General features: G+C 31.0%; 1 protein-coding gene across 3 annotated transcripts in view; it reads left to right on the top strand.

The window, feature by feature from the left end:
- Window positions 1-26,718, top strand: part of LOC118192723 (poly(A) polymerase type 3-like) — a 94,505-nt gene that overhangs the window by 32,557 nt on the left and 35,230 nt on the right. For all 3 annotated transcript variants that reach the window (XM_085812966.1, XM_085812964.1, XM_085812965.1), the window contains exons 10-18: window positions 3,533-3,605; window positions 4,712-4,832; window positions 5,005-5,089; window positions 18,097-18,150; window positions 18,300-18,413; window positions 20,259-20,359; window positions 23,325-23,394; window positions 23,501-23,564; window positions 24,748-24,858. In XM_085812966.1, the coding sequence (XP_085669092.1) occupies window positions 3,533-3,605; window positions 4,712-4,832; window positions 5,005-5,089; window positions 18,097-18,150; window positions 18,300-18,413; window positions 20,259-20,359; window positions 23,325-23,394; window positions 23,501-23,564; window positions 24,748-24,858 (793 nt within the window). The remainder of the gene's footprint in view (window positions 1-3,532; window positions 3,606-4,711; window positions 4,833-5,004; window positions 5,090-18,096; window positions 18,151-18,299; window positions 18,414-20,258; window positions 20,360-23,324; window positions 23,395-23,500; window positions 23,565-24,747; window positions 24,859-26,718) is intronic.

Raw genomic sequence — 26,718 nt, 5'->3', positions numbered from 1 at the left:
TTTTTAAAAAGAAATCTCCGTCATGTTCATGAATATGAAAGGGGTTGCTCTTGTATGCTGATATGATAATGTAGATATAAAATGCAAGTAAATGTCGTGTATTTAATTTCTTATGTAGTCCTAGAGTCGATTTAGTCTTAATTTTATCCAAATTCAGCAGGAGGTCCTTAATTTTAACCCTCTGAGCGTTACGGGTTTAGCCCTGAAATTTCAAAGTTCCTCAAAATGTCACGAATAAGTGATATTTTCTTGATTTTAATTAAAAAAATATTCTTTCATTTTGTACCTTGATTCCTTTTTTCCAATATACATCCAAACTGAAATCGGATACATTAAAAGCTAGCAGAAATTTTCATGTATAATGAATGTGGAAGGCAACCTTCTGTACGGAATTTTCCGGTCGTTATGCTGAGAGGGTTAATCATCTGAAATTTCTGTCTGGTTTTACGACATCCATTTTGAACAACTGTTTTTGGGGATTCATTGATAAATAAAGGTATCTTTTGAATGGGTGAATAGGTTCTCATGGATTATAATTTGTTCCTATTTTTAAAATAAACGGTAGGATACTCAAGTTTCTGAGCAAGAAGTGAAACATAAGTGTCAAAATTATTTAATTTTTTCTAATAAAGAGCTCTAGAACAACTTTTCACTTTTGGAAATATGAATTCTTTATTAAATGATTTATTATGGTTCCTAAATTCTGCTGCCCAGTGCCTTTCTAAAATTTTGCCATTTCTAGATTTTATTACTCAGTGTGTTACTAAATTCTAAAAATTCTGTTACACCGCCAGTGTAACCGGCCCTTACCATACATCATTTCATATTTACTCTAAATGTTTGTATTACTAAAGAAACAAAACTAGCACCTTTTCCTATACATGCTAAAAGCATTTAGTTCTTTAGAATAACAGAAATCTTTAATTAAATCCAAAAATTCTAAAATGAAGAAGAAAGGTATTGAAGAAAAAACTCAATACATAAAGAAAATTATTCTTCAAATATGTACAATTATTATTATGTAAATTAAGCAGTTGCTTGTAATTTCAGACTTTGTTATAATGTTCCATATCCTCACCAGAATGAAAATCACTAAGGTTTTAATTTGTTAGATAGAATTTGTTTCTGTCCTCCATCTGCATGCTGCATTAGTTTTGATCAGCTCTGATAATTTTTAATTATTTGTCTTTGCATTATTCCTGCCAATATTTGAATTTGTTACGAGGTAACTTTGTTTTTACAAGTTTCTTACAATGTGTTACTAAGCCAGCTTAGATTAAAATTAAATTGTGTAATCTTTGACTACTAGTATACATTTTTAGCTTGATTTGATTGTTCCTGTTTAATTGGATCACCATAAGCTGGGTTGATTTTGGTAGCATCAAAACATGCCTTTATGTTCTGAGGTCTTTTTAAATAAGAAGTTTATTTAAACCTTTATCGGACCTTTGTAGTTACTTTCAGACATAGTGATAATTTGCTTCCTGTCATGGGTTTTGGATTATATAACTTTTATCAGATCAAGTAAAACCTCACAGGTACATAGTCGAGAGATTGACAAGTTAGGAGCTAAAACACGCAGAAACTAGTGGGAATATTGGTTAGCATATTGAAACAAATTTCTAAGTGTAAGAAAAGATGGTTAAAGAGAAGTAAATTAATATAAATTAGTCAGAATGTCTGAAAAGACTTCAAATTAAAAAGATGTACAAATATTTTGTTCAGTATTGTTGCTGCAAAACGTAAATGGTTTTGTAGCTTTAAATATGTATATTTAATGTGCTTAAATATGTATATATAATAAATCTTAATATTGTTTAAGTATCAATGTCATAAATTACATGTATTTTAAACTGTGACATGTTAATAGATTGCGATTTTAATAGTACTTTTTTTTAAAAATATTTTAAAAAATAAATTTGGTAGTGCCCATGTAAATCTATAATGGCTAAGGGTATCTAGCTAGCTAATTTAATTATTTGTAAATAACTGGTAAAGTTATCTCTGCATATTAAAGTGAGTCATTGCCTTTCATTAATCTTTACCATGGTCACAAGATACAGCACAAAAATGTGAAACTTAGTTCTTTGCATCTAGTTTTAAAGTAATGCAAAACAATTTATCGCTTCTGGTGCTAAGTTGTTTGGTATTTTTTTAAGGCTTATTGGAACCTTAAAATATATTAACTGGGTTACAACCCCAGGAACTTTACACGAAGTTCCTGGGAATGACATTAACTGCATAATACAGGCAGAGCACAACTAACTTTCAAAACTTGCCAACCATATCTACATCAGGTTTTCAGGTTTGTTCTGATCAGCAGGCCTTTCTCTAGGCAAGCAGCAGCGGTGGCAACAGCCAGTCCTCTGTAACGAATCATGCTGATTATGATTTTACTTCTTATTTTAACCTACCCCATTTGACATAAAATCTACTTGCTATTTACTAAACCTTAAAAATGAGCAAGTACAAAATGAGACATAAAAGAAAAAATCAACTGTTTGTTAGAAGTAAATAAAATTCTTTCAAGTATGTCCAACTATTATAGGGGTAAAATATTAAATGCTACTTAATAGATTTTATGAAGCTGATTTTATTCTCAAGTTTGTTTTATAACTATATTTATTAAATTATGTTTAATGATAATGCATTCTACTTATGGATCTATTTTATTCTTACGATGGTATCACAAAAGTTAAGTTCAGCCATAGCTAATATCTTTAATTGAATTTATTCAGTTCTTATTTGTTGATGAGTCCTTAATTTGTTTTTATTAATGGTCCTTAAAAGTACTTAATTTCCCTCTGCAGAAATTTATAGGAACCCTCAGATGGCCAAGTGGGAAAGTCGCAGAACAGTGATAGTTCAACGTGGGTTTGACTCCCAATAAGCAGGCTGGTTTCATGGGCGTTTTCATTATTTTCGCCATGTGTAATAGGTTTAAGAACCAGTTTCCCTTCGAAGGTCTTTCATGAAGGCATTCCTTTCCTTGGGGAGATAACTCTACTTTCTTTCTCATAAGTAGAGTGGTGACTAGTTACAGCAGCAGCACCACTAAAGCTGTTGATTTGTTCTCCAATTGCATTTATATTTTGATTTGAGGTTCTTGCATATGCATAAGCTTTTAAAATTCATGTTGAAATTCATGAAACAAAATTCATGTTGTGCATAAACAGAATGCCGCTCATTAGTTAAAAACTCTTTAAGCTAAAAGAATATATATAATACCTTCATGTGCAAGTCTAATGGCAGAGGGCACTGCAGCTCATCTCATTTTCTACCGCAAGATCCTTTTATTATATCTAGACGTTGTATTCACATCAGTACTGTGTTCATCAAGTGTATAAAGCTGAACCAAGTTTTGTATTTAAGCTGTACATATGTGTGAATGTTTGAATATAACTTTCTGGTGAAAAATTAGATATATAAATTCTATGTTAGTAGTTTTTTAATGCAGTTTTTAAGGCAGAACATAGAACTGCATTTTTTATTTACTTTGGAACTTTTTGATAACTCTCGGGGAATTTTTTAGGCCTTGGCCAAAACCTGTGCTTCTGAAACAGCCAGAAGAAAATAAACTTGGCTTTGATGTGTGGGATCCTAGAGTAAGTATTTTTTATTACTGGTTTTATTTTGAGCCAACTTATCTTTAATTTAAGTGAAAATTATAAAAAAAAGCTTAAGTCTTTGTGTAAATATGAATCTTTTGATACAGTTTTTAGCATTTATTTTGTAATATAGGCTATTTTGCTAGTGCTACAATGGTTACGTGTAGGATAGTAGTATTGTTTTACTATTATTGTAGCGTTTTACTGTAATTAGTAGGTGTGTTCAGAAAGGAATCGAAAAAATATCGCACAGTTCCTATTTTAGCATGATAAAAATAACTTTGTGTTCTAAGAATGTTTTAGTTTAATTATTCTGATTGATAAATCTAAAATTCTTTTTTTTTTCAGTGATTTTTCAAAAATAGGGTAAATATAAATAAAAAATAGGTTTTTAAAAATGAAATATTTCAATTTCATAGGGTGCATTTACACTGTTGCTTGGTTATTGTTGATATAAAAAAAACTCAACATATTCATATGGGCAAAAAATAACCTGGGGATTTCTGGTCTGAATTGCAGCCAATCATCGAAGTTATACTTGTTCCTCATTAGAATTTTCTTAAATTTTAGATCCATTTGAGTATATTTCAGTAGCATGTTCTGTAAATTTTTAGTTTCCCAACTCCGAGTGGCCTTTGTCAGTGAAAAAATGCGTTGTTCTTCATTCATCATATTGTTCTGTATTATAACTCAGTAAAAGTAAAGCATCAAAATTTCTGTCAAACAGTAACATCTTTGGTAAGTTTAACATGGATAACCTTTCGTGAAAATTGAAAACAACATGCATTTCATTGTTGTTGAACAGTTTTCTTCTATCTTATCACAATTTGGGCATAAAACTGAATATTTGATACTGATAAGATTTTTTTATGTGATTGTAATAAATGTTTTTTGATAAGCATGTAAGCAGCACATCTCATTTTCTGTTTTAAAAATTTTAATTTAACTGTTAACTTTAACATATAACTTAAAGTATAAGATAAAAAGTTTGCTTAGCATTTCTTCACAGATGTATTCTTAAAAAATGTTGAACAAAGCTGTATTTGATGTAAAAAATAAAATCCGTAGATTAAAATTTAATAAAATTTTGAAATTTTTTCCAGATAAATGTGGGTGACAGATTTCATTTGATGCCAATTATTACACCTGCTTATCCGCATCAGAATTCCACATTTAATGTTTCTTTTTCTACACGAACTATCATGCAGGATAGTTTCAAACATGGTATGGATTTCAGAATTGATTTTTTTATGTCTTATATTATTTACCTTTTTGCTCATTTAGCTTTGATTCATTCTTTTGAATGTTTATTTAATACTAGATTTGATTGCTTATGTCAGAATCTCAAATAAAGATTAAATTATGCACTAAAATAGTAGAAATGTTTTTGTGGTAGGTCTTTCTGTTGCTGATGAAATAATGACTGGAAAATGTGGATGGGTGAAATTGTTTGAACCTACAAATTTCTTTTCAAAGTATAAGTAAGTATAATTAATTACAGTGTCAAGATTTTTTTTTTTTTTTGAGGCATAGTTTTAAAGATAAAGTGTGTATTTTACAGGGTTCCTAGTGGTCCTTACAAGTGCTTATGTCTTTATATTTGAAAATAAAATATAAAGGCCCTTATAGGTGCTTACTTTTCCCTAAAGCACTTATTTTTTTGTTTTTAGTGCTTTTTTTTTTAACAAACGACATTTTTCCCCCGTACCAGAGCCGAAACTAAATAAACACTTTTCTTCCTTATCTGGAACGTCAGATGGTGAATCATATTCCCGAAAATAACTTTTCGCCTCTTTCTCTGTATTAATGTAACCTTTTGTGTGCGCGAGTACAGACAGGTGCATGTCGTTCTATAGGTCAAAGAATTGCAAAAGCCGTAGAAAATTCTGGTACATTCTTATTCTTTTCCTCCCACCCAAGACTACTCGCATTTGAGTTTCTCTCAAAATTTTAATATTTTAAATTCTCGTTCCGCGTCGTCAGTTCATATTCGCATTTATTATGATTGTTATGCTTAATTATGAGCATATGTATGAAAATTTGTAATAATATATTTGCAGTAACTGTTGAAGTATAGGTAAACTCCAAAAATGGGTGTGTTTTAATATGAATTAGCTTTTTAAGGAATAATATTCAGAATGGCTTAAATAAAGTGAAGGTAATCGAATAGTCAAAATAATGTAATTTTTTTTTGGCAATGCATTATACAGTACGTAAGTTGGGGGGGTGTCCTCCCTTTTCTCTGCAAAATCTTGAATATTGAAACCATTACAGTTCGCAGCAAAACAAGCAACAGACTTTTTTTGGGGTCATCTAGTCTGGATTGAATAGCACTAAACATTCTGTGGTCTACCAACCCAAGCGAAGAATGATTCTATTCCAGAAATTTAACACGGTCTGTTCAAAATTAGAATGAAAAACACCTGAGATTATAGTATGTCTCTTTCTTTTCCTTTATTTAGTTATTTATTCTCCAAATGCCGCCAGCTGTTTATTCTAATTGCATGTTATCACGTGCGGTAGAATTAAGCTTCATGTATTGTACAATAGCATTTGTGATATTTTGCAGAGATAATTTTGATGTTCAATCTGAGATTTGATTATGAGCACTTAAAAGGGTTTTACTGTGCTTGCTAAGTAGAATATTTTTCAGTTGCGTTGGGCTATTTCTATATGATGCACATATCGAAATGTCAAAAGCATTATTTAGCCAAAAAATCTAGAGTGGCTACAATAAACCCTCCCCCGTCTTTTTCCAGTTATGCTCGACTATCTGGAATTTTCAGAGTTTGCCAGTTAGTTAAGATTTTACTGTTAAAGGATGACTGCATGAAGCTATTTCCAGTCTTCTGATTTAAGAAATGTTCCTTTTTTTATTTAACTTATTTTACTTGCAATATCTGTTAAGAGAAAACTGTTATACTATAAAAATTTAGAAAATTTTTAAAATTATTTAAACATTAGCAGGAGTGAAAAAATAAATTGTATTTATTAAGTGCCAAGCGAATATAATAAATATGGCTTATTATTTATTTTCTCTATTTTGAACTGAAATTTAATTTTTAAATCTTATAATATAGTTTAGTTCTGCATAGTTTTTGTCCTCTCATTGTAAACTAGTTCTGTTAATTAAATTTTTATTTAAAATTTGAGAAAAGATGTAATTATTTTCCATGGTTGAGGTAATGCTCATTTCCTCTTAATAAATATTGAATTGCTCATATTTTGAATAACCAGTCTAATTTTTCTTTTAAGGTTATGCAGTTGTGCATAATGTAATTAGACAGGTGCTTATTTTTTTTTTTTTTTTTTTTCTTTTTCTTAAAATGTAGATAAGAGCTTATAGGTGCTTTTTTTTTTTTTTTTTTTTTCTCTCCTCCTTAAAATGTAGATAAGAGCTTATAGATGCTTATTTTTTAAACTAAAATGCGGCTACTAACCCTGATTTCAGTTTTTAGTTTTGTACAAAACATGCAAGGTGGGTTGCCTTAAATTGATTTACATAAAAATTAGCTGTTCCAGACTATTTAAATAGAGTAAGAAATCAATCTTAACTAGCCAACAAAAAATTATATTTAACATTATAAAAAGGAAAAAGATTCATATCTGCATATTTTGAAGATAAAGAATGGTTGGACTGCCGATGGTAAGTTATGGGCCTACCATGGTCAATAACGGGTGACAGGGATCAGGATTCAATTCTGGAGAAGGAACCGAGAAGTGGCTTCCTCATCCAAGGAAAGCAGCAGGTGTGCAAATTACCCACTTCCTGAATGAAGAGGCAGTGATGAAAAATAACAACATGGAGCTCTTGTAAGACCCCATGGTGTTGCTATACCTGCTGTCCGGCATTCAGCCTTGCATCTGTACTCCATCATACTGGCCTGGAATGCCAAACTGAACATCAACATCATAATCAGAAGTGAATCTGAAAATCACCGATGAAAGAAAAAATATATCTGGTCCTTTTACAATCTGTAAAATGCTGTTGTGATTACTTGACCATGGTTTCATGTGGTCACCTGTAGTAGATGTCATTTGATCCATCATTGCATCCAGGTTTTTCATCATATCGATTAATGTGTCTGACAACTGTGACTTTGATGAGGACAATAAAATTTTTACCTGAGGTTAAAACCTGTCCTGTGCTGCATTCTCGGAATAGTGAATCATTTATCTTGTAAATTCTAGGCTTCTTTCTCTACTCATTAAAGTGTTACCTATTTTCTTCTTTTAATTTCATGATTTTTCTCTTAGTGCTATTTCTCATGACATCACATTCTGGCATTAGCTGATTTAAATATTTCTTTGGACCGTAAGTCTTCTTAATTTTTCACCTTCATACTGACAAGCAATTAAAATGGAATTAAATTAAAGCAATTAAATGCATATACCTTGTACTTCCTGTAGTTATACTATTTATTATTCTCTGTATGACTGCAACATACCTGAATAATTTGGTCGGATCTTCCTGAGGAATGTTTGATAAAACAGGTATCAGAATCACATGAATGTTTTTGATCTGCTCGTTTTCACTGTGTAATTCTAGTGGTAATGTTTGTTTTCTCTTCCTTCTTTGGTGCCATTAGCTTTAAACTCTCAATGTAAAAGCAATTCTGGAAGGGTTTCCAAATGTTAATTGTTGCTTTGTAACGACTTCCTGTGTGGATAGCGTTTTTGTGGGGTAAAACCACATTACAGTAAAAACATGTTGGTATTGTTTATTTGTCGAAGTTCAAGATCCACCTCTTTGATTGATAAATTCAAATTCCTACAAAATCAAAAGGTTTCAAAAATTGGATTGACTCATCAGTGGCCGAGCAGTAAAATCATTGAATGCTGGTAGTTCTGATCTGGGATTCTCGTGGTTTTCCCTATGTGTAATGTGTATACAAGACAGTGTTCCTTCAAAAGTCCTCCACCAAGGAATCCATTCTTGTGAGCAGATTGCCCTAGTGTGCTTTGCCACAGTCAATTAAATAAATGAAATTTTGAAGTGTCAACCAAGATGGTGTCCTGGATAATATATCCGTATTATAATAGTTATAAGTGTGACTTTCCACCACTTAAGAAATATCATCATTGTCATTAATATCTATCTCAATGCTAGCCAAACTCTTAAGACGAATGAATAGACAAAAAAAGTACAGTGTACAGATTATGTGATTTGTGGATTATCCATGCATGACAGTGCCCATGCATGCATTTTAAACACTATGTATGAGAGAAGCAAAAGCTTGGTCAGACGTAAAACCAATAACACTGATTAGATCATGGAGAAAGCTAATATTGAAATCAAAGATATGTCTAATTGTGAAGAAGTCAAGACAGTAGTAATTGCTGTTGCAGAGTTGCCAACTGTCCTGATTAAGGCGGGAGGCTCCCGATTTACAATATATTTCTCCCGACTTTTTCTTATTCTTAATATTTCTCACAATTTTTATGGAACTTGGCTTAATACTTCGTTATATGAACAAAGCAAAAAAAGAAAGTGATTTTGGAGGTATGAAAGCAACTGAATTTTCTCTAGATTATATCTAAAATAAAACCTTGTGAATCAGATGAGAATTTCTGCTTTGTGAGTGACAGCATATGTATCCAGAAACGTCATTCTCCAGTTCTTCAATGGGCATCGAGCTCCACTGCGTGTCATCTGGCATATATTAGCCAATGAGCACAAAGCAAGCTCAAGGCCGTTGGCCGTTATTCGGATGTTCTTTCGTTATTTCGTTCACTTGTCCTGAGTTGTGTGAGTACACGTGCCTTTGGGAAATAGTTTTAGAAATTATCATCTTTTGTTATGTCTGCGAGAAAGGTAAAATACTCGTGCACGCTTCAAAAATCGTACACAGTTGACTTTCCTTCCATTATTTCCTCAAGGAAATGTAATAAATTTGCGATGTGTACCATCTGTCGTTGTGATTTTTCGATTTCGCATGGTGGAAGGGCAGATGTTCTCAAACATGTGCATACACAAAAACACAAGGACAACATGAGTTGTTTTGAAAAAACGAAAAATTAAATTTTCATTCGGAAACAAAAGACCAAAAAGTGATTAATGCAGAATGTCTGTTCTCTGCCTTTTTACTGAAGCACAACCTGCCACTGAATGCATCGGATCACGCTGCAGCTTTATTTAGAAAAATGTTTCCCGATAGTGAAATCGCTAAGAAATACTCAAGTGCAAGGATCAAAACAGGTGCAATTGTTAAAGAAATGGGTTTGAAAAATAAATCTTCAGTTATTGATTGCATTAAAACAGCTCCATTTCTGCCTCTCTATGGATGGAAGCAATAATACCGATTCAAACTGTATCCAATTGTTGTTTCTTTTTTTAATCCAAAGTCTTCAGAAATTGCATGCAGTTTACTTTCTGTCCCCACTATAGAAGGACATTCGACAGGCTTTAATATAGCACAGCTATTAAAACTATTAACACTATTATTACAGCTATTAAAACTTTAAAAGAAAATGCAGCCCCTCTGAATAATTGCTTAGCACTTGGTGTCGATAATGCACCAGTAATGGTAGGCTTGAAGACTGGTGTTGCAGGCATCTTAAGAAAGGCAATTTCAGATTATTAGGTGCACTTGTCACCTCTTAAATTTAGCAGCTGAAAAAGGGGCAGCTTCTTTACCAATAAATGTGGATGAACACATTGTTGATATTTATTATTATTTTGAAAGGAGTTAAAAGAAAGGAAAATTGAAACAGTTCCAACAGCTGCATAATATTGAAATGAGAAAAATTTTGAAACGTGTGTACACGCTGGCTGTCTTTAAAGAAATGCTTATCTAGAATCCTCGATCAATGGAACCCACTTCTTGCATTTTTTAAAGAAGTAAATGCTTCGAGAGTTAAGATAAAAGGCTCTATCGAAAGTTATAAAATACCTAAAGTAAATGGAGATGTAGTTACTACTTCCATTGTTAAAAATAGGTTTGAGAAAAATAAAGTAATTTCTGCATCATTCAGCAATTCAACTGGCAGTTCTCAAAATAATACTGCAAAATGTAAGCGTAAAGCTGATACAAATTTCTCTCAAAATAAAAATATTGCTCAACATGCAAAACATTTTCCGATTACTGTAAGTTTATCTTGTGAAGAACGAATATTTATGTTTTTCTCTTCGGACCTTAACAAAGCTTTTTGCTTTTTTTTTACAATTCATTTTGCCATCATTCGATGTTCTTAACACAATTCTACAAAGCAGAATTCCATTAATTCATGTTTTGCAATCAATGATTTATGATCTGTTTAAAGATATTTTATCAAAGTTTGTAAAACCAGTCTGTGATTTGTCTTGTAATTCTATATATGATGTGATTTATGGTGAAATAGAAAATAAGAAGAAAGATTAAGATTTTGTAATAGGAGCTGCAACTACAAAAGTAGTGGAAGAACTTTCAGAAGACAAAAATAAGTTTTATCTTCATGTTAGAAGTTATTTCTGTCGAGTATGTGATTACATACTACATAAATTTCCAGTAAATGATGAAGTGATTTTGCATGCTAAAGTTTGTGATGTTTCTGCTCTAGCAAATGCATCTTTTTCTGATATAAGGTACTTTTTGAACAGATTTCCTGTGTTACTTCGTTTAGTCATGAAAGATGATGATATTGATGTTGCTACTGATATACTGCAATCACAATTTTGCAGTTTACAATTAGAAAACATGGATGAAGATATAAAATCAGCTAGGATTGACACCCAGTGGAGTTTAATTGGAAAACTGAAAGGTGCTGATGGAATTTTAAAATATAGTGAACTGTCTAGAGTTATGTTGGCCATCTTGACAGTTCCCCATAGTAATGTGGAGTGTGAGAGGATTTTCAGTGTTGTTGCGAAAACGAGGACTAAATTTAGATCTAATATTAGTGATGACACATTAGAAAAACTTTTATTAGCGAAAGCAGGCCAACGTGGCAATTGCTATGAACAAAGTTATGAAGTTTCTTTCTTAACAAAAGCAAAATCTGCCACTGTTCATAACATTTGTATGAAAACTGATTAAAGTGTCCTTTTTTTTTTTTTTTTTTTTTTTTTAACGATGCAAGTAATAAAAATGTTTTTTATGTCTAAGGTATTTTTGTGTTGCTTACATTTAAGACTTAATAACTATTTAAAGCGAATTTATTATTAAAAACTATATTTTTATCATTTAAAAAGTCTTTTTAACATTGTGAAAAATCTCCTGATTTTTGAGTGTCATAGGTTGGCAAGTATGCTGTTGTATGCTAAAAAAACTGAAAATATAAAAAATTTTTAAAAGTGTCAGTCATGTAAACATTGAGGAATTGTTTGACAGTGATTCGTTTGAGCTGAGCTTTCGGTGTTTGATTGACATGGATATCATTGCAGTTGTCACAACAGAAATGGCAGCGTGAGATTCAGAAAATACAAGAAAATACTTACATTTGCATTAGTGCCGAGATAACGACTTCTGTTAAAACTCTGGTGGACTTGTCGACCAAGGGAATTTGAACACAGTGACAGAATGTGCTTTAAAACATGTACTGAGAAATTTGACAGATATTTAAACATTCTAAAAAAAAAAAGTAAAATTTCTGATTTTTGAAAGAAATTGACACATACAACATGGATGGGAATTGATGGTCTGGATTATCTGTGGTTTTCACACAGCATTAGCACAATAATCAGGAGTGCACTATATTTAAAACCATTCAGTGTTCTTTGATTCACAGTGTCATGGATTGTAAAAAAATACCTAATTGAAGAAATGACCACACATTATGGCCAACCATAGATACTTTATGATCATCATACCTTGCTAACCGGCAAGAAAACAAACTGAATTTTATATCGGGGTTCGTACTGTCCTTAAAAGTCCTTAGATTTTTTTTAATCGATTTTTGGTGCTTAAAAGTCTAATTTTGGCCAAAATCGGCAGAAGGTCCTTAATTTTAATCATGTGAAGTTTCTGTCTGTTTTTACGACTGCCATTTTGAGTGTGAATTAACATTTTGGAGGAATATTTTTGGCCATTCACTGGCATATATGGTTATTTTTTGAATGGGTTCATGGTTTATAATTTGTTTCTGTTTCTAATATAAATGATGGGATACTCAAGTTTCTAAGCAAGAAGTGAAACATAAGCATTTTGAAATTCATTTTTTCTAATAAAGAGCTCTTAAACAACTTTTTGCTTTGGGGATGGGAATTCTTTTATTAAACGGTTCTAAATTTGGCGACTTGTCAACATTTTGGCGATTTTAAGATTGGTTCTTATAGAAAATTTTTAATTCCGAGATCTAAGAAATTTTCAACGATTTTTTTAAAACATCGTAGCATTAATAAATTTCATTAAAATAATGGTAATATATTGAAATTATATTTAAAAAATAACATTAAAATAAAGCATTATTATTTTTTGCTATCATATTATAATTTTTTTTTTTTTTTTTTTTTTTTTTTTTTTTTTTTTTTAAGTTTCATTTTGGCAACTTATTATACAATATTTTTAATCTGAAAAATAAATAAGGTATAATGCTAAAGCACAATTTATGAAACAGCTCTTAGCAAAAGCAAAATTAGCTATGTAATTAATTAAAAATGTCTTCTTTTTAACTTTTTCATGGTAAAAGTTTTTCCCATGTAATTGTCTCAGAATATTCAAAATTCTCAGAATATGCATCAATTTTCTCTATAAAATTAATTTTACACTTTTTCCCTCCTTTTTTTTCCCAAAATATTTCTGGCTTTCTGCTGTTACAGAATTGGTAGGGATAATTTTTCTTTAGGATTTTAGACATTGCAGCTTGGAAAGTTTAGAAAGGTTTGAAGGCAAGATTTATAGATCCATGATTCGAGAAATATGTCACAAAATGAAAAATGTCTCCATGGTATCAACACATAATGGATGTATTTTACAGAAAGTTTGCAATGAACTTATTACTTTTTGGGTCTGGAAGAGCAATGAAAACATAAAATTTGAATGTTTTACTTTTGTTATTAGAATGTTAACATATTTATCTTCCCTTTATTTTCTCTACTTTTCACTAGACTCAAGCATGGAAAATATAAAAAATTCTAATCTTATCACTTGGGTAGGCATTATAAAAGAGATTTTTTTTATTAATAAAGAAATTGAAACCTTACAATTTAAAAGATTCATCTAATATGTCTTAATGCATCATATACATAGCTGGCATTAGGCATTTCCCGTGTGATGCAATCTCTGTGGATCCTAAATTCTGCTTCCTAGTGCCTTTCTAAATTCTGCTTCCAATGCCTGCTTTAAATTCTAAAAGTTTTGCCATTTCGAGATTTTGTTGTTCGGGTTCGGTGTGTCACTAAATTCTAAAAATTCTGCCACTTCAGCTCTGTAACCAGCCTTTACCATATATATTTCATATTTCTTCTGAGTGTTCATATTATTAACCCTTTAACTGTCAAGTTATTTTGATGATTTGGGTACACAAATTGTCAAATTTTTTTATTGGAAAAACCAAATGTTTAGTACCAAATAAAATATACTTAAGTAGTTAAAAATTGATATTTTGAAGTACATGGGTAAAATTTTTAAAGTTTTGTAGCCACTGCATATTTGCTTGAGGCGGCTGCCACTCAACATGACGAGCATTATTATCTAAAAATGAAAAAAATTAATTATTTTCTAAAAAATAAATAAAAGTAAATACCTATTAGTAGTTCAGTAATTCAGTCTTGTGTGGTACAACTGGAAAAACTTTTCCAAGCACAAACCAACTCCACAATCACTACATCGGAGTCGTGTTTCCTTCCTTATCTTTTTCCTATTTTTATCCTTTTTCGAACAACACACTTTGCACTGTCTTGTAGGCTCACGTTTTACAGGAGTAGGAGGAATATGAGAAATAAAATGTCGTTCAGTAAGACGGGCAGGGTTATCCCTTGTAGAGGTCTGCCAACATTCTTTTGTCCAGAAGCTGCATCATCATATTTATGTAAAAGCTTTTCTACAACTTGGATTCGAAATTTTAAAAATGTAATACGTTTCTCAACTACATTTTTAGAGCAAATATCAATTCCAAAGTACCTCGGGCATGACAGTTAAAATGTAAAAATATTTTTCTGACGTTTTCGGATTGTTGGATGAAAGGATATTTCCTAATCACAGTGATCTACACCACCCATAGTTAGACTGTAGTCAGAAACAATCTTTGGCTTGAGTATATCTTCATTTTTTTTTTTTTTTTTTTTTTTTTTGAGGCTGACCATGGAAGTATCATAAATACTGCTCATCAAACACACATTCTTCATCTTCGGTTGAAGAATCTAAATCATCTATATAACGTTTCAAAGAACTGGATGCCATTTTACAACAAAAAGATCCCGTGCACTTTGCACCAAAGAACTTATAACCTCCAACCTTTGAAATCTTCAGTAAAGTGCTGTCATCTATTGAATTGAGCGCACATTAACTTTAGCCGAGATACAGTCGGGTTTGACAAAGATATGAAGCCGAAATAAACATCTCCCGATATATATTCGGGTATGACAATACGATGCACTCAAAAAAAAAAAAAAAAAAAAAAAAAAAAAAAAATTACCCCGAGAAATACTTGGGCGTGACATTTTCGAACACCAGTGCTGTGCCCAAGATAATCTCGGGCATGACAGTTAAAAGGTTAAAAGAAAACTACCCGCTTTTTCTGAACTAATTCTAAAAATTCTGCCACCTCAGCTCTGTAACCAGCCTTTACCATATATATTTCATATTTCTTCTGAGTGTTCATATTATTAAAAGAAAACTACCTGCTTTTTCTGAACATTCTAAATGCATTTCGTGTTTTTTAGAATAACCCAATTGTTTATGATTTCAGTCTTTACTATAATTTCCCATTTCTGTTTCCTCATATGATGGAGTTATTGAGTCAGATTAAATTAAAATTAATTTGTATAATCTTTGACCACTAGTCCACATTTTCAGTTTGAATTTGATTGTTCTTGTTTAATTACGTTGCCGTAAGCTGTAATTGATTTTGTTAGCATCGGAACTTGCCTATATGTTCCAAGTTCTTTTTAAATAAGAGACTTATTTAAACCTTTGTCTGATATTGTAGTTACTTTCAGACAAAGCGATAAAATTCTTCATGTCTGTCCGGGATTTTAGACTATTTAACTTTTACCAGATCAAGTAAACCCTTACAGGTACATTGTGGAGAGGTTGGCAAGTTAGGAGATAAAGCACACAGAAACTAAGAACGGCATTGGTTTGCATATTGAGAAAATCTCTAATTGCTATTAAATGTGCTCAGAGAAGGAAATTGATATAAATTAAGCAAAATGTTTGGGAAAGCTTCAAATTAAAATTTGTTATGGATCATGCTGTTTATGATCTTACTTCTCATATTAACCTATGCCATTTGACATAAAATCTGCCTGCTTCTAAAATCTAGACTGACCAAGTATGTGACAAAAAGAGACATAAAAAAATCAACATAAAGCTAACTTAATAAAATGTAAATGCCACTTATCTTTTTTCAAATATGACCAACTATTATAAGTGTAAAATATTTAATGCTACTTGATAAATTGCATAAAGTTTATTTTATTCTCAATCTTATTAATAATTATGTCCATTAATTCATGTTTAGTAATAATGCATACTACTTAGGGATCTATTTTATTTTTAGGATGGTGTTGGAAAAGTGAAATTCAGACATAGATAATATTTTTAATTGAATACTTCAGTTCTCATTTGCTCATAGGTCCTTAATTTTTTCATTAATGGTCCTTAAAAGTACTTAATTTCCATGTGTATGAACCCTGAGTTTGCATCATATGTAAAATTTAATCTTGACTTCTGATCAGGAAGAGCACAAAGTCCAGTTGTTAGTCGTAAGTTTTCGTTGAAATTTTTTGGAAACTTGCTGTAAAAATGTACCTTGTAAGAACTGTACTTTCTGTAGCTTCTTTGTACAATTCAAGATCTGATCACAATCACATCTAAAATATTATAGAGCACATGCATTGCCCATCTATGATTTCCTATTTTTATTTAACAGTTTCTAGACATTTTAATAGGGTTGTCAACACTATACTACACTGCTGGCCACCCAAACTGCAACACCAAGAAAGACAAGAGATATCACAACAAAATTTATTTAGTAGATAACATGTTGACCAAGTATCAAATAATTAAGTTTATAGATTTCTGTGAAGTATGGTTCTTTCCAGAATCAGTAGCCAGAGTAGCCGCCATTGGTGGAGATCACAACTGCCACATGTCTCGGCATTGATTCGAAGAGACTTTGGATGTGTTCTTGGGGTATAGCAGACCAAGCAGCTTCGACAAGTTGATCTGGTGTGGCAGCTTGGGATGTAATCTGGGTCAATTGTTTAGCAACCATGAACCACATGTTTCTATCAGCGAAAGATCCGGAGAGCGAGCCGGCCAGGGAAGCAATTCAATCTGGCGATTGACGAACCCTTGGGCAATGCGAGCCACATGTGGTCGCTCATGTTGAAATATGGCTGTGAACAAGCCCTGTAGGTAAGGAAGGACAACTGGCTCCAACACCTTGGAGATGTGTAACACTGGCTGTTTAAAGTACCGGCTATGCATACTAAAAGAATGTGAGAATTATATCCAATACCGCCACATACCAAAATACCCAGTGCAGGACCAGTGTGGCGGTGAATAGCGCAGCTGTTCAGCATCCTCTCTCCACGGTGTCCCCAGACTCGAATCCAACCATCATGGTGTTGCAGACAGAAGCGTGACTCATCAGTAAAGACAATTTCATTCCATTCTGCCGTCCTTATTCTTCTTTCATCGCACCATTGGTGGCGGAGATGTCCGTGGTTCTGCGTCAGTGGAAGACGAAACAATGGATGTTTTGCGGACAGACCACCTCTACTGTAAACGGCATCGAATGGTATGCGCAGACACTGGATGATGCGTTGCAGACTGAATGTGCTGTGCTATGGTTCGTGATGTGACTGAGCGATCCGTCACTGCCATGCGCACAATGTTCCTGTCATCACGTGAAGTGGGGCACTGAGGTGGATGTGATCAAATGTGATAAGTACAGAGATTAAATTGCAATTAAAAAAAACGTGATTAGTTAATTCCCTAAGGTGATCTGTAGTTTGAAATTTTCACTTTGTGGTTTAATTTTTTAAATGTTAATTCTGTATGTAAGAATTTCACTTTGTTTTCTTTACAGTTTAAACAAATATAAAACAAATAAGTAAAACAAATATTCTTTAAAAAAGTAAAACAAATATTCTTTGATAGTAGAAGTTAGAAGAATTTTAAAAATTGTACTAATCTAACTTTCTTAATGTTTTCTTTCTGTATGAATGCATAGAATATTAAAGTGAATTGGTCTAATTGTAGTTTTTATACCTTTGAGTTATTCACAATAAAAATATCTAAGGAAATTTTATATTTATGGATGTGGTAATTTTGAATTCAACTTTTATTGATATTTAAATGCGGTTTCATATATACAAACTTTGTATCACTTTATCTTATAGGCATTTTATAGTATTGACAGCCACTGCACCTACAAAAAAAGAACATCTAGAATGGTGAGTATATTTTTTATGCATGTAAATGTATACTGAATTATTAAACTGTCTTTCACAAATTTAAAATCTGGTATTACTGTATCGTTTGTATATTCTTAGATTTAAGATGAAATTAGAAATTATAGTATTAATTTTATCCTTGCTTTCAGGTATGGTTTAGTGGAATCAAAGATAAGAATTTTAATATCTCATTTAGAAAGGCATCCAAATATAAATTTGGCTCATGTTAATCCAGAGGCATTTACACCTTTGGAAGTGGAATCGTAAGTATAGTTTGTTTTGTGTGCGACATAGCATTTATCATGAATATTATAAGTAATGAAAAAATTTGAATCATTTTCTGTAGTTCCTTAATTTATAAATTCTAAATGATGTTAGTAATAGATCTTTGAACTTGTAATATTTAAGAGCTATGTATGTCTTATATTCGTTTTACTTTCATATTTAAATGTGAAATTGTACTTTTGGTTTACATTTATAGCAATAGTGATTCTTTATCTTCATAAATTTTATGTATAATTTGAGTATGTCATAGACGTTTATGAAGAAAGCTGGATGGTTATATGAAAGGCAGCCATGGCCTGTAGCTTTTTTTATTCTTGACATCTAATATTCCTTAAATATAACATTTCTAAATTGGGGCAAAATACCAGTACTCCATAATTATTAATTTACTTTTTGCATATTCACAGAATTTTGAGTGATAGAAAAAAGATGGCAGACGACATCTTAGCATTGCGAGAAGATTTCAATATTGATACTAGGTTAAAGTAATTGAAATTATTGTTCTGTCTATTGTGTTAGTTGATTAAAAGTACATTTACTTACATAATGTGTCATAAATGCTAGAGGAATTGTATGACAAGTATTAATTTTGAAGCAGTTGAGAAAGATTTGCAACGTTCCATCCTAACGACTTCATTGCCAGGTTTGTCAACTATTTTTATCTTAGGCTTCACTCTTCCAATTTTTTTTTATATTAATTATAAGTATTACTTTTTATTAGAGAATTATATTTTTATTAGAGAGTCATAGTTGTGTCAAGAATTAATGATAAAGACAGTTTCATATAATATCACAGTTAACAGAAGCTGGATTTTCATGATGTCGGATTCAAGTTTGAATTCTAGATAAAGCATGACAATTGTGGCTTATTTTCTAGATTTCTGTCGGTTAAATTTGTGATGTAACTTGGATACCTCTTATAAGATTTGCCTAAATAAAATAATGCATTTTTAAGTAATAAGCTTTTTTAACTTAAAAATTATTTTCAAGAAATCTTTCACTGTAAAGTTTAAGGGTGAATAAATGTTATTCTAAGTTTTGAATTGTGAAAAAAGGAATTGTTACATAATGAATGTAATTAAAATTATTTCAAAACTGAAAATATGTATAAATATATTTTTCTAAGAGATTTATAGTTATTGTATTTCGTTGATTATTAAATGAATTTTTCCCCATATAAATGTCTCCAAAAACTTGTGCACTTCTTTTGCAGTAATATATATGCATACAATTTCTCTGCATTTTTAACAACATCGAACACTTCATTTTTACTTGAATGCCTAGTTTTAAGACATTTTTATTTGGATGTTTAACCACTTGCGCTACGATTAAACTTCACGCTAAACCATGCGCTACAATATAACAAGTGGTAAAGTGTCTCATTTATGCCACTCCACGTCTGCAAGTGCAATCCAGAACTGTAACTCAAGAAATAAACAATCTCGTTGTTAGGCGACATGTGTACCAAGTTATTTTCATTTTTGCAATAAATGCCTATCGACGTGCGTGGCACGTCTTTTTAGCGCAAGTGGTTAAGAAATTTGCTCTGTCATAATGTGAGTTGAAAGAAGTCATTGACCTGTATTAAACGAATTTGATTTAATAAGCTTTGCTTGTAAGTTATAGCTTATTTAATAATATTCCAGTTTTTTTTTTTTTTTTTTTTCTTTTCCAGTTTGTATTTGTTTTGATGCATTAAATTCAAAATTTTGCAATGATTGAAAATACAGTTCCTTTTATATGTTTCTCATTACATTGACAAGGTTCCCATATATTTCAATATATTTTTATCTGGCATTTACAGTTTAAATGTATTATTTCAGAGACACATACCAGTCTATGTGGTTTATGGGGTTGCAGTTTTCAAAAACGGGGAATGTTAATGTTGATTTGACATATGACATTCAAACATTCACCGATTCAAGTAAGTCTATCCGTTATTTAAATATGAATGTACTTAAATAAAATAATGTGTGTTCAAACCAGGGTTCATTTTGCATCATCAGAAAACATTTTTTACCTTGCTGTCACAGAAGCTAGTTGTAACCAGTAGAAAATGGCAACAGTTGGTAGAATCACATGTACTTATATTCTTAAATGTGCACCTTCCGCTTGTCTACGACTTGTATGTACAACAAAAGCTCAACTATCCAGAAAGTGGCGAGTTCTGAATATATGAAAATTTGAGATAGTGTATAAAAAAAAAAAAAAAAAAAAAAAAAAAAAAAACAGATTTTAAGTTAGAAAAGCCAAATCAATGAGGAAAAACTTCCGCTCTAAAATTATAAAATCAATCATCTTATTGGTTACTGACTTTATTATCAAAAGCCTACATTTAAAACTGTAAGGGATTTGTGAAAAAATATATATATATTTTTTAGACATAAAAGCTGACATATTCCGTAGGCCTTAAACATTAAAATAAAGCATAATCCAATTATGAAATCTTTCTGAACAGAAAAATGGCCGAGTTGTCGCCAATCATCCCAGAAGAAGTTTAAGTAGGTAATGGTTAGCACATAAAAAAATTTAATTGCATATCATAATTTTTCATGTTACACCACCATTTATCGTTTTCAAATTGCCATATTGTGTCATTTGTTGATGCCTGGATCCTGTAACTTTGAAAATACTACATTTCATGCAGCCCCAGATATTACTTTTTCAAAAGGCTAAGAGTGAATTTATATATTTTTTTACAAAAAATTAATCTGCCTTATCAAGAATTAACCAAATTTGCATTAAACCAAAACAAATTTTTTTGATTGCATTGTGACATCACTCTTATCCATTATTGGTGTTAAATCACATTGCTTATTGACAATATATATGTGTTTATAGTATTATAAGCTCTATAATAATGTTATAAATTTATGAAATTCCAAAAATCATCCCAAAATGCTGTAGCACTGAAAACCAGCAACTCAGAATGCTTAGCTTTCAATCCAGAAGAGTGTACAACAGATGCAAAATGGTCAGATAATAAAAATTATTAAAGAAAAAAAAAATCCAAAGAGCACTATCTCCTCAGAGAGCATGTGTTCAGATGATTTTTACTTAGAAATGGGTATCCCCAAACATCTTCTACCCCCAAAAATGAAAAAAGCAAGCCTTCTTAATGACTGTTTTGGCATTGTAGATTAAACAATAACCTTGTTTGTATAAAAAACCTATACAGATTCTTTATTGCTTGGTTCCTGGACATGATGGGATAAAGGGAAACAAGTTAGTGGATATCAGAGCAATGTCTGCACCAGAATTCTCCACTCGGGTCATTCCTCTTGTTCATTAAGAGCAAAACTCCAAATAAATAGCAGCTGTTATGGAATGTTCAGATTGATAACAAACTAAGAAATGTCAAACCCAGAATGGAATAGTGGGAAGCTACTAAAAGTTGGAGGGAGGAGGTTTTTTTTTAACACGCCTAAGAGTTGGTCCCTCTCATCTTACTCATAATTGTCTTCTGAAAGTTGAGAGTGAACCTATCTGCTCAAAACGTATCTACAGTGTTGTTCTGTCGGTGTGGCATATTTTAGTTGAGCTTTATTGGGCTTTGTATGAAGTATTTCAATGGTTCTAGGGTTAGTCTTGGCAAGCTGCATGAGATCAAGACATAATGTTTAATGTATTTCAGTATTTAAAAGAAACTAGTTATGTGCCAGTAAATTTACCATATCAATACACCTCATGCTGCTTGTGTGTCATTCAGTGGAAAACCTAACAGTAAGACTATAATGCCGTGGTGAGAGGTTGGCAGGTCAGATGAACATCTGTTCGAACTGAAATATTTTACAGTTACTTGGAATTGTTAAATAATCTCAAAAAACAAGAGGGTAGAAAAGGGCATAGTTTCAATAAAAATAATAGAGATTGTGAATATATAATAGTGTTTATAAATACAATGCATGTGAGTTATCAACATGAAATATAAAAAACATTACAGAAGAAATAACTCAATAATGTATGTTGACCATTAAAATGGAATGAAATAAATTTAATAAAAGACAAGCATTTGTTTCATCTAAATTCTAAATCGCCTAATGTGTGGACAGCAAGAAAGTGTGAGAGCATTATTTCATGATATAAATCTATATTTTATGCTTTTACATCAAAGCTGTTCTAGTAAAATTTTTATGCACATTTTTTAATGTCTTACAAAATGTTTTAACTTTTAAATTTGGTATGTTTTAAGAATGTTTATTTGCAAAACAAGGTTTTATAACTCTTTTTTGTACAATGTTGATACTGCAAGTAGTGCTGGGCTTGAAAGAATATTCTCCATCTTCTCATTTATTCATAGTAAATTGAGAAATTCTTTGGGTTTGAAACACCAGCTTAATTGGTCTTCTTTTATATGTTAACTCAAATGTCAGAATAAACTTAAATGTTGATTTATAAATTATAAGTACTGTAATGTAACCTTTGAATAAATAATGTAAACATTATAGCCGAATATGTTTATTTTAAAATGTATTTTTCTCTGTTGTTTACAATATTTTGATTAAATTTTCCAAAAGTAACTTCTAATTATTTTAGGAATTTTTGCCAACTGTTGCCATTTTATGGCAGAAAGCTTTGCGAATGTGTCTTTAATCACTTCAGGGGAACTTGCCAGTCTTGTTGAAAATGTAATTTGTAATTATATAACTGAATTTATTAATTATTTTCTTTATTGTTTTTATTTTAGGGAAAATATTTATATAAAAAGCCATTTTGCTTTGTAGTAATTTGTGTATATTAAATGACTGAGTTGAAAATTACTTTCCTATTATTTTAAACTTTTTAGATGAATTTCAAAATTAATTTCAATAAATATAACCAGTTAATAAAATTTTCAGTAATATAAAGTTGAGACAGCTGGCCTTTTTCAAAATAGTTTTTCTTTATAGTTACAAGGCAAGCATCGAATATTAATGTATATAAAAAGGGCATGAAAATAGAAACAAAACACGTACGTAGGTAAGTTTGTTTAAATCTTTCATAACCACATTATTTAGATTTATTTCTTAAATTCTGTATGGGCTATTAGTCATTAGTTTGCTTAATATATCATTCATGTATTTAGAAAAGAGTTGTCCAAATATCTTCCTGCTAGTATTCTTGGAAAGAATAAAAAGAAAGATAGAACTGTAAGTATTTTTCCTTTAAAAAATTTAATGTATTATGCTTCTAAAATTTTATTTGTGAAAATATTTAACTGATTAAAATGGAATTTCATTAAAAATTTTGTATTATTTTTTAAATTAAAATACTGCAGAAGCTGACAAGTATTTTTATGGAACTTTACTGAATAATAAGCAAAAATTCAACTTGTGTTGGACATTTGATGCAAAAATTGTATGAAAACTTGAACTTGATCATGAAGCCACAGTTTTCATACAATTTTGCATGATTAATAAATTTAACTTTTATTTAATATCAATTAGTGAATCAAGCATTTTATTAACATGTAAGTGTAAATTTTATTAATTATTAAATTACAGTGTACTCTTTTAAGTGCTTATGTTTAATAGAGTTCAAAATGTATTTTTATAATATTGATTGAATTATAAATTGTCATAATATTAATAACTATAATAAGTGAATAAAACATTTTATATAAATTTATCTCACTTGTGAATAATTTTATAATTCTGTCTTTATTGTCTGTAATGAATACAGCAAAACTTAATTTTTCTGATTTTGTTTTAAAAATTGTTTAGGAAATTCATAGGCTAGGATTCATAATTATATATTTAATTGATTTTTATAATTTTGTGAGAAGTAAAATTATATGCAGTATTTGTTATATATATCACACACACAATATATATATATATCATAATTTACTGCATAGGAGAAATAAGCTTGCAATCGTCATGGCTTATGGTTAAGGCAAAAAACAGATGAAGATAATGAATTGGATTTTGATTAATTACCAATCTTTATTTTCACTTGCTATGTACATTGGTTTTTTAAAGAAATGGCATAGACATTTGGGATGGGGAAGCAAAGCAGCGTGAATGTTGGTGTGGTAGAAACTAAGGAAAGGAATGACATAGTTTTTTGTGCCAAGAGTATTTATACTAAGTCTGATGTAATTGTAGAGACAAACTATGATTGTTTAATCTTAGCGTTGTTACATAACATAGAAGGATCTCGAATTTAGGAGAACAGATGATTTTAGGTAGAGAGCACCAAATCTAGAATTGTTAATTTTTAAGTTTCCAATTATTTTTAAAGCAACTATTATATTTTTTATATCTTACATATATGTGTACATATATATATATATATATATAAAGCTGTTCTTAAAGTATATGTCCTTTTTAGTCTAATTCCAATGTTAGCAATTTAACAACTGTACCAGCTGGTGAAAATAAATCAGTGAAAAATGTTGGTAATGATTCTTCAGCTGAAATGAAGTCTCCTGAGAGGCCAGAGGTAAAAATTAAATTTTTTTATTGATGTTGAATCTTATTTTTATTTGATTTCAGTCATTAAACCTCATGAAGATTACGGTTGCTGAATAAAATTCTTTTAATAAGTATCGTTGTTCAAAATATGAAAAGATGTTTGTAGGGTTCACTGGTTGCAAGATAAAGCAATTCGTTCTTCCCATATATGCAGCCTATATATCTGTTCTAAATTTGTAATGTGAGCTGGATTCCTTTGCACCCACTGCAGTGCATAATTGGAATGCTAGCTGAGCTTGTTAATGACCATCAAAAGGTTAAGTAAAACAATTAATATACTTTTTGATGTGTTCCTGAAAGGAATATCATCAGCAGCGATTTCTCCAAATGGGGGTGATGCATGCGTAATATGCACAAAAAGAAAGGAAATTATGATACTGGAGGTGAAGAGAGCGTTTATTTGGATGAAACAGCTACAAAATTTAGAGATGAGTGTGTTGTACTCCTGCATTTGATTTGGATCCAAGTAATAATAATTTGCATGATGCAAGTGAATGCGGTTAATAAAAAGCGTGAGGCATGTTAGATTTTTGAAAATTGATTGGCCAGGATTTAGATATTTTGAAATAAGTGCAAAAATATAGAGAGAATCACAAATTATTTTCTTGAAAAATAGCCTTAGAATATTTTTTAATAAATATTGTCCATAGTGGCTGCAGAATGTCATTGTCACATTGTGCGGTCTTCAGAAATTCAGAAGGAAATTCACATATCTACCATAGGATATGGTTCCCTTAATAGACATCAGGCATGGAAGATGTATGGTATTCCATAACAAAGGGTATTTTTAAGATGCTGGTCATTGATGCCTATTGGAAATTATATGTCTGCTTTGAAGACTCTTATTTCATGCAGTGCTGCCTCTGATCATTCATGTATGATGGAATGAAGTGATATTTTGCAAATCATTTCATATTGTCTTGGATGGATAGATCCATATTTATAGATTCATAGTTATAGATTTTATGTGGTTGTTGGTGTAAAGTTGAGTGATTGGTGTTTCAGTTTTCACAATTTCTGAAACATTGACATCCTCTGCTTTCTAGCCATACAATGAGTATATTTTGATTCCACAAGACATCGAACCCCAGATTGTTGATTTGTCAAACTATTTGCTGTGATCTTTATGTTGGTCAGAATGCCAACCAGCTGAACTGGATCTTTCAGACCCGGCGATACAGCCTGTCAGAACTTAAGTCATCTACTTGTGCACTAAAATTCAACAAATGAGGTTCACGCTGCTCAATTTGCCGTAACTACATTTATGTCTGACATAGCTATATGTATATTTTCTTCAGTTTGTAATGATTGTCAATTAACTTACCATTAACCTTTAAAAAAATGTGCTAAATATTTGCCTGTAGAATAATTTGTGAAAGAAATAATAATTAGGTAATCAAATCTTTGCTTTCTGCGTAACCTATTGGTGGGCATGAACAAGCTTAACATGCTTTCGATGAGTACTGTATCTGCAATCAGGAGTGTGCACTGGTGATTTGACCTTATTTCTAAAATAATCAAAAATTCTTTGAGTAACATTTCACACAAATGGAATTTAGTGAATATATATGTAATGATGCAAGCGCTAAAAATCATTTTGCATAATTGAGAGGAATTTTGCCTGTGAATTAAGAAAAATGCATCTGGGTTTTTTCTTATTTCATCTATTGCTGGTGATTTCCTTTGCTGGCTTACCGATAAACAGAGGGATGTAAATTTTCATTAACTAATGATTTGAGTTTGCGCAAAGAATGAATTTTTAACAAATGAATATGAGTGAATACATTTATTTTGTGTTTTGAAACTAAAATTGTGATGTTAATAAATT

This window comes from Stegodyphus dumicola, chromosome 3 (genome assembly GCF_044657685.1).
Source record: "Stegodyphus dumicola isolate Sdum_Otavi_A_Nest chromosome 3, ASM4465768v1".
Lineage (NCBI taxonomy): Eukaryota > Metazoa > Arthropoda > Arachnida > Araneae > Eresidae > Stegodyphus > Stegodyphus dumicola.
Note: the sequence above shows the minus strand (reverse complement) of the source record. Positions and strands in the feature narration are given on the sequence as shown.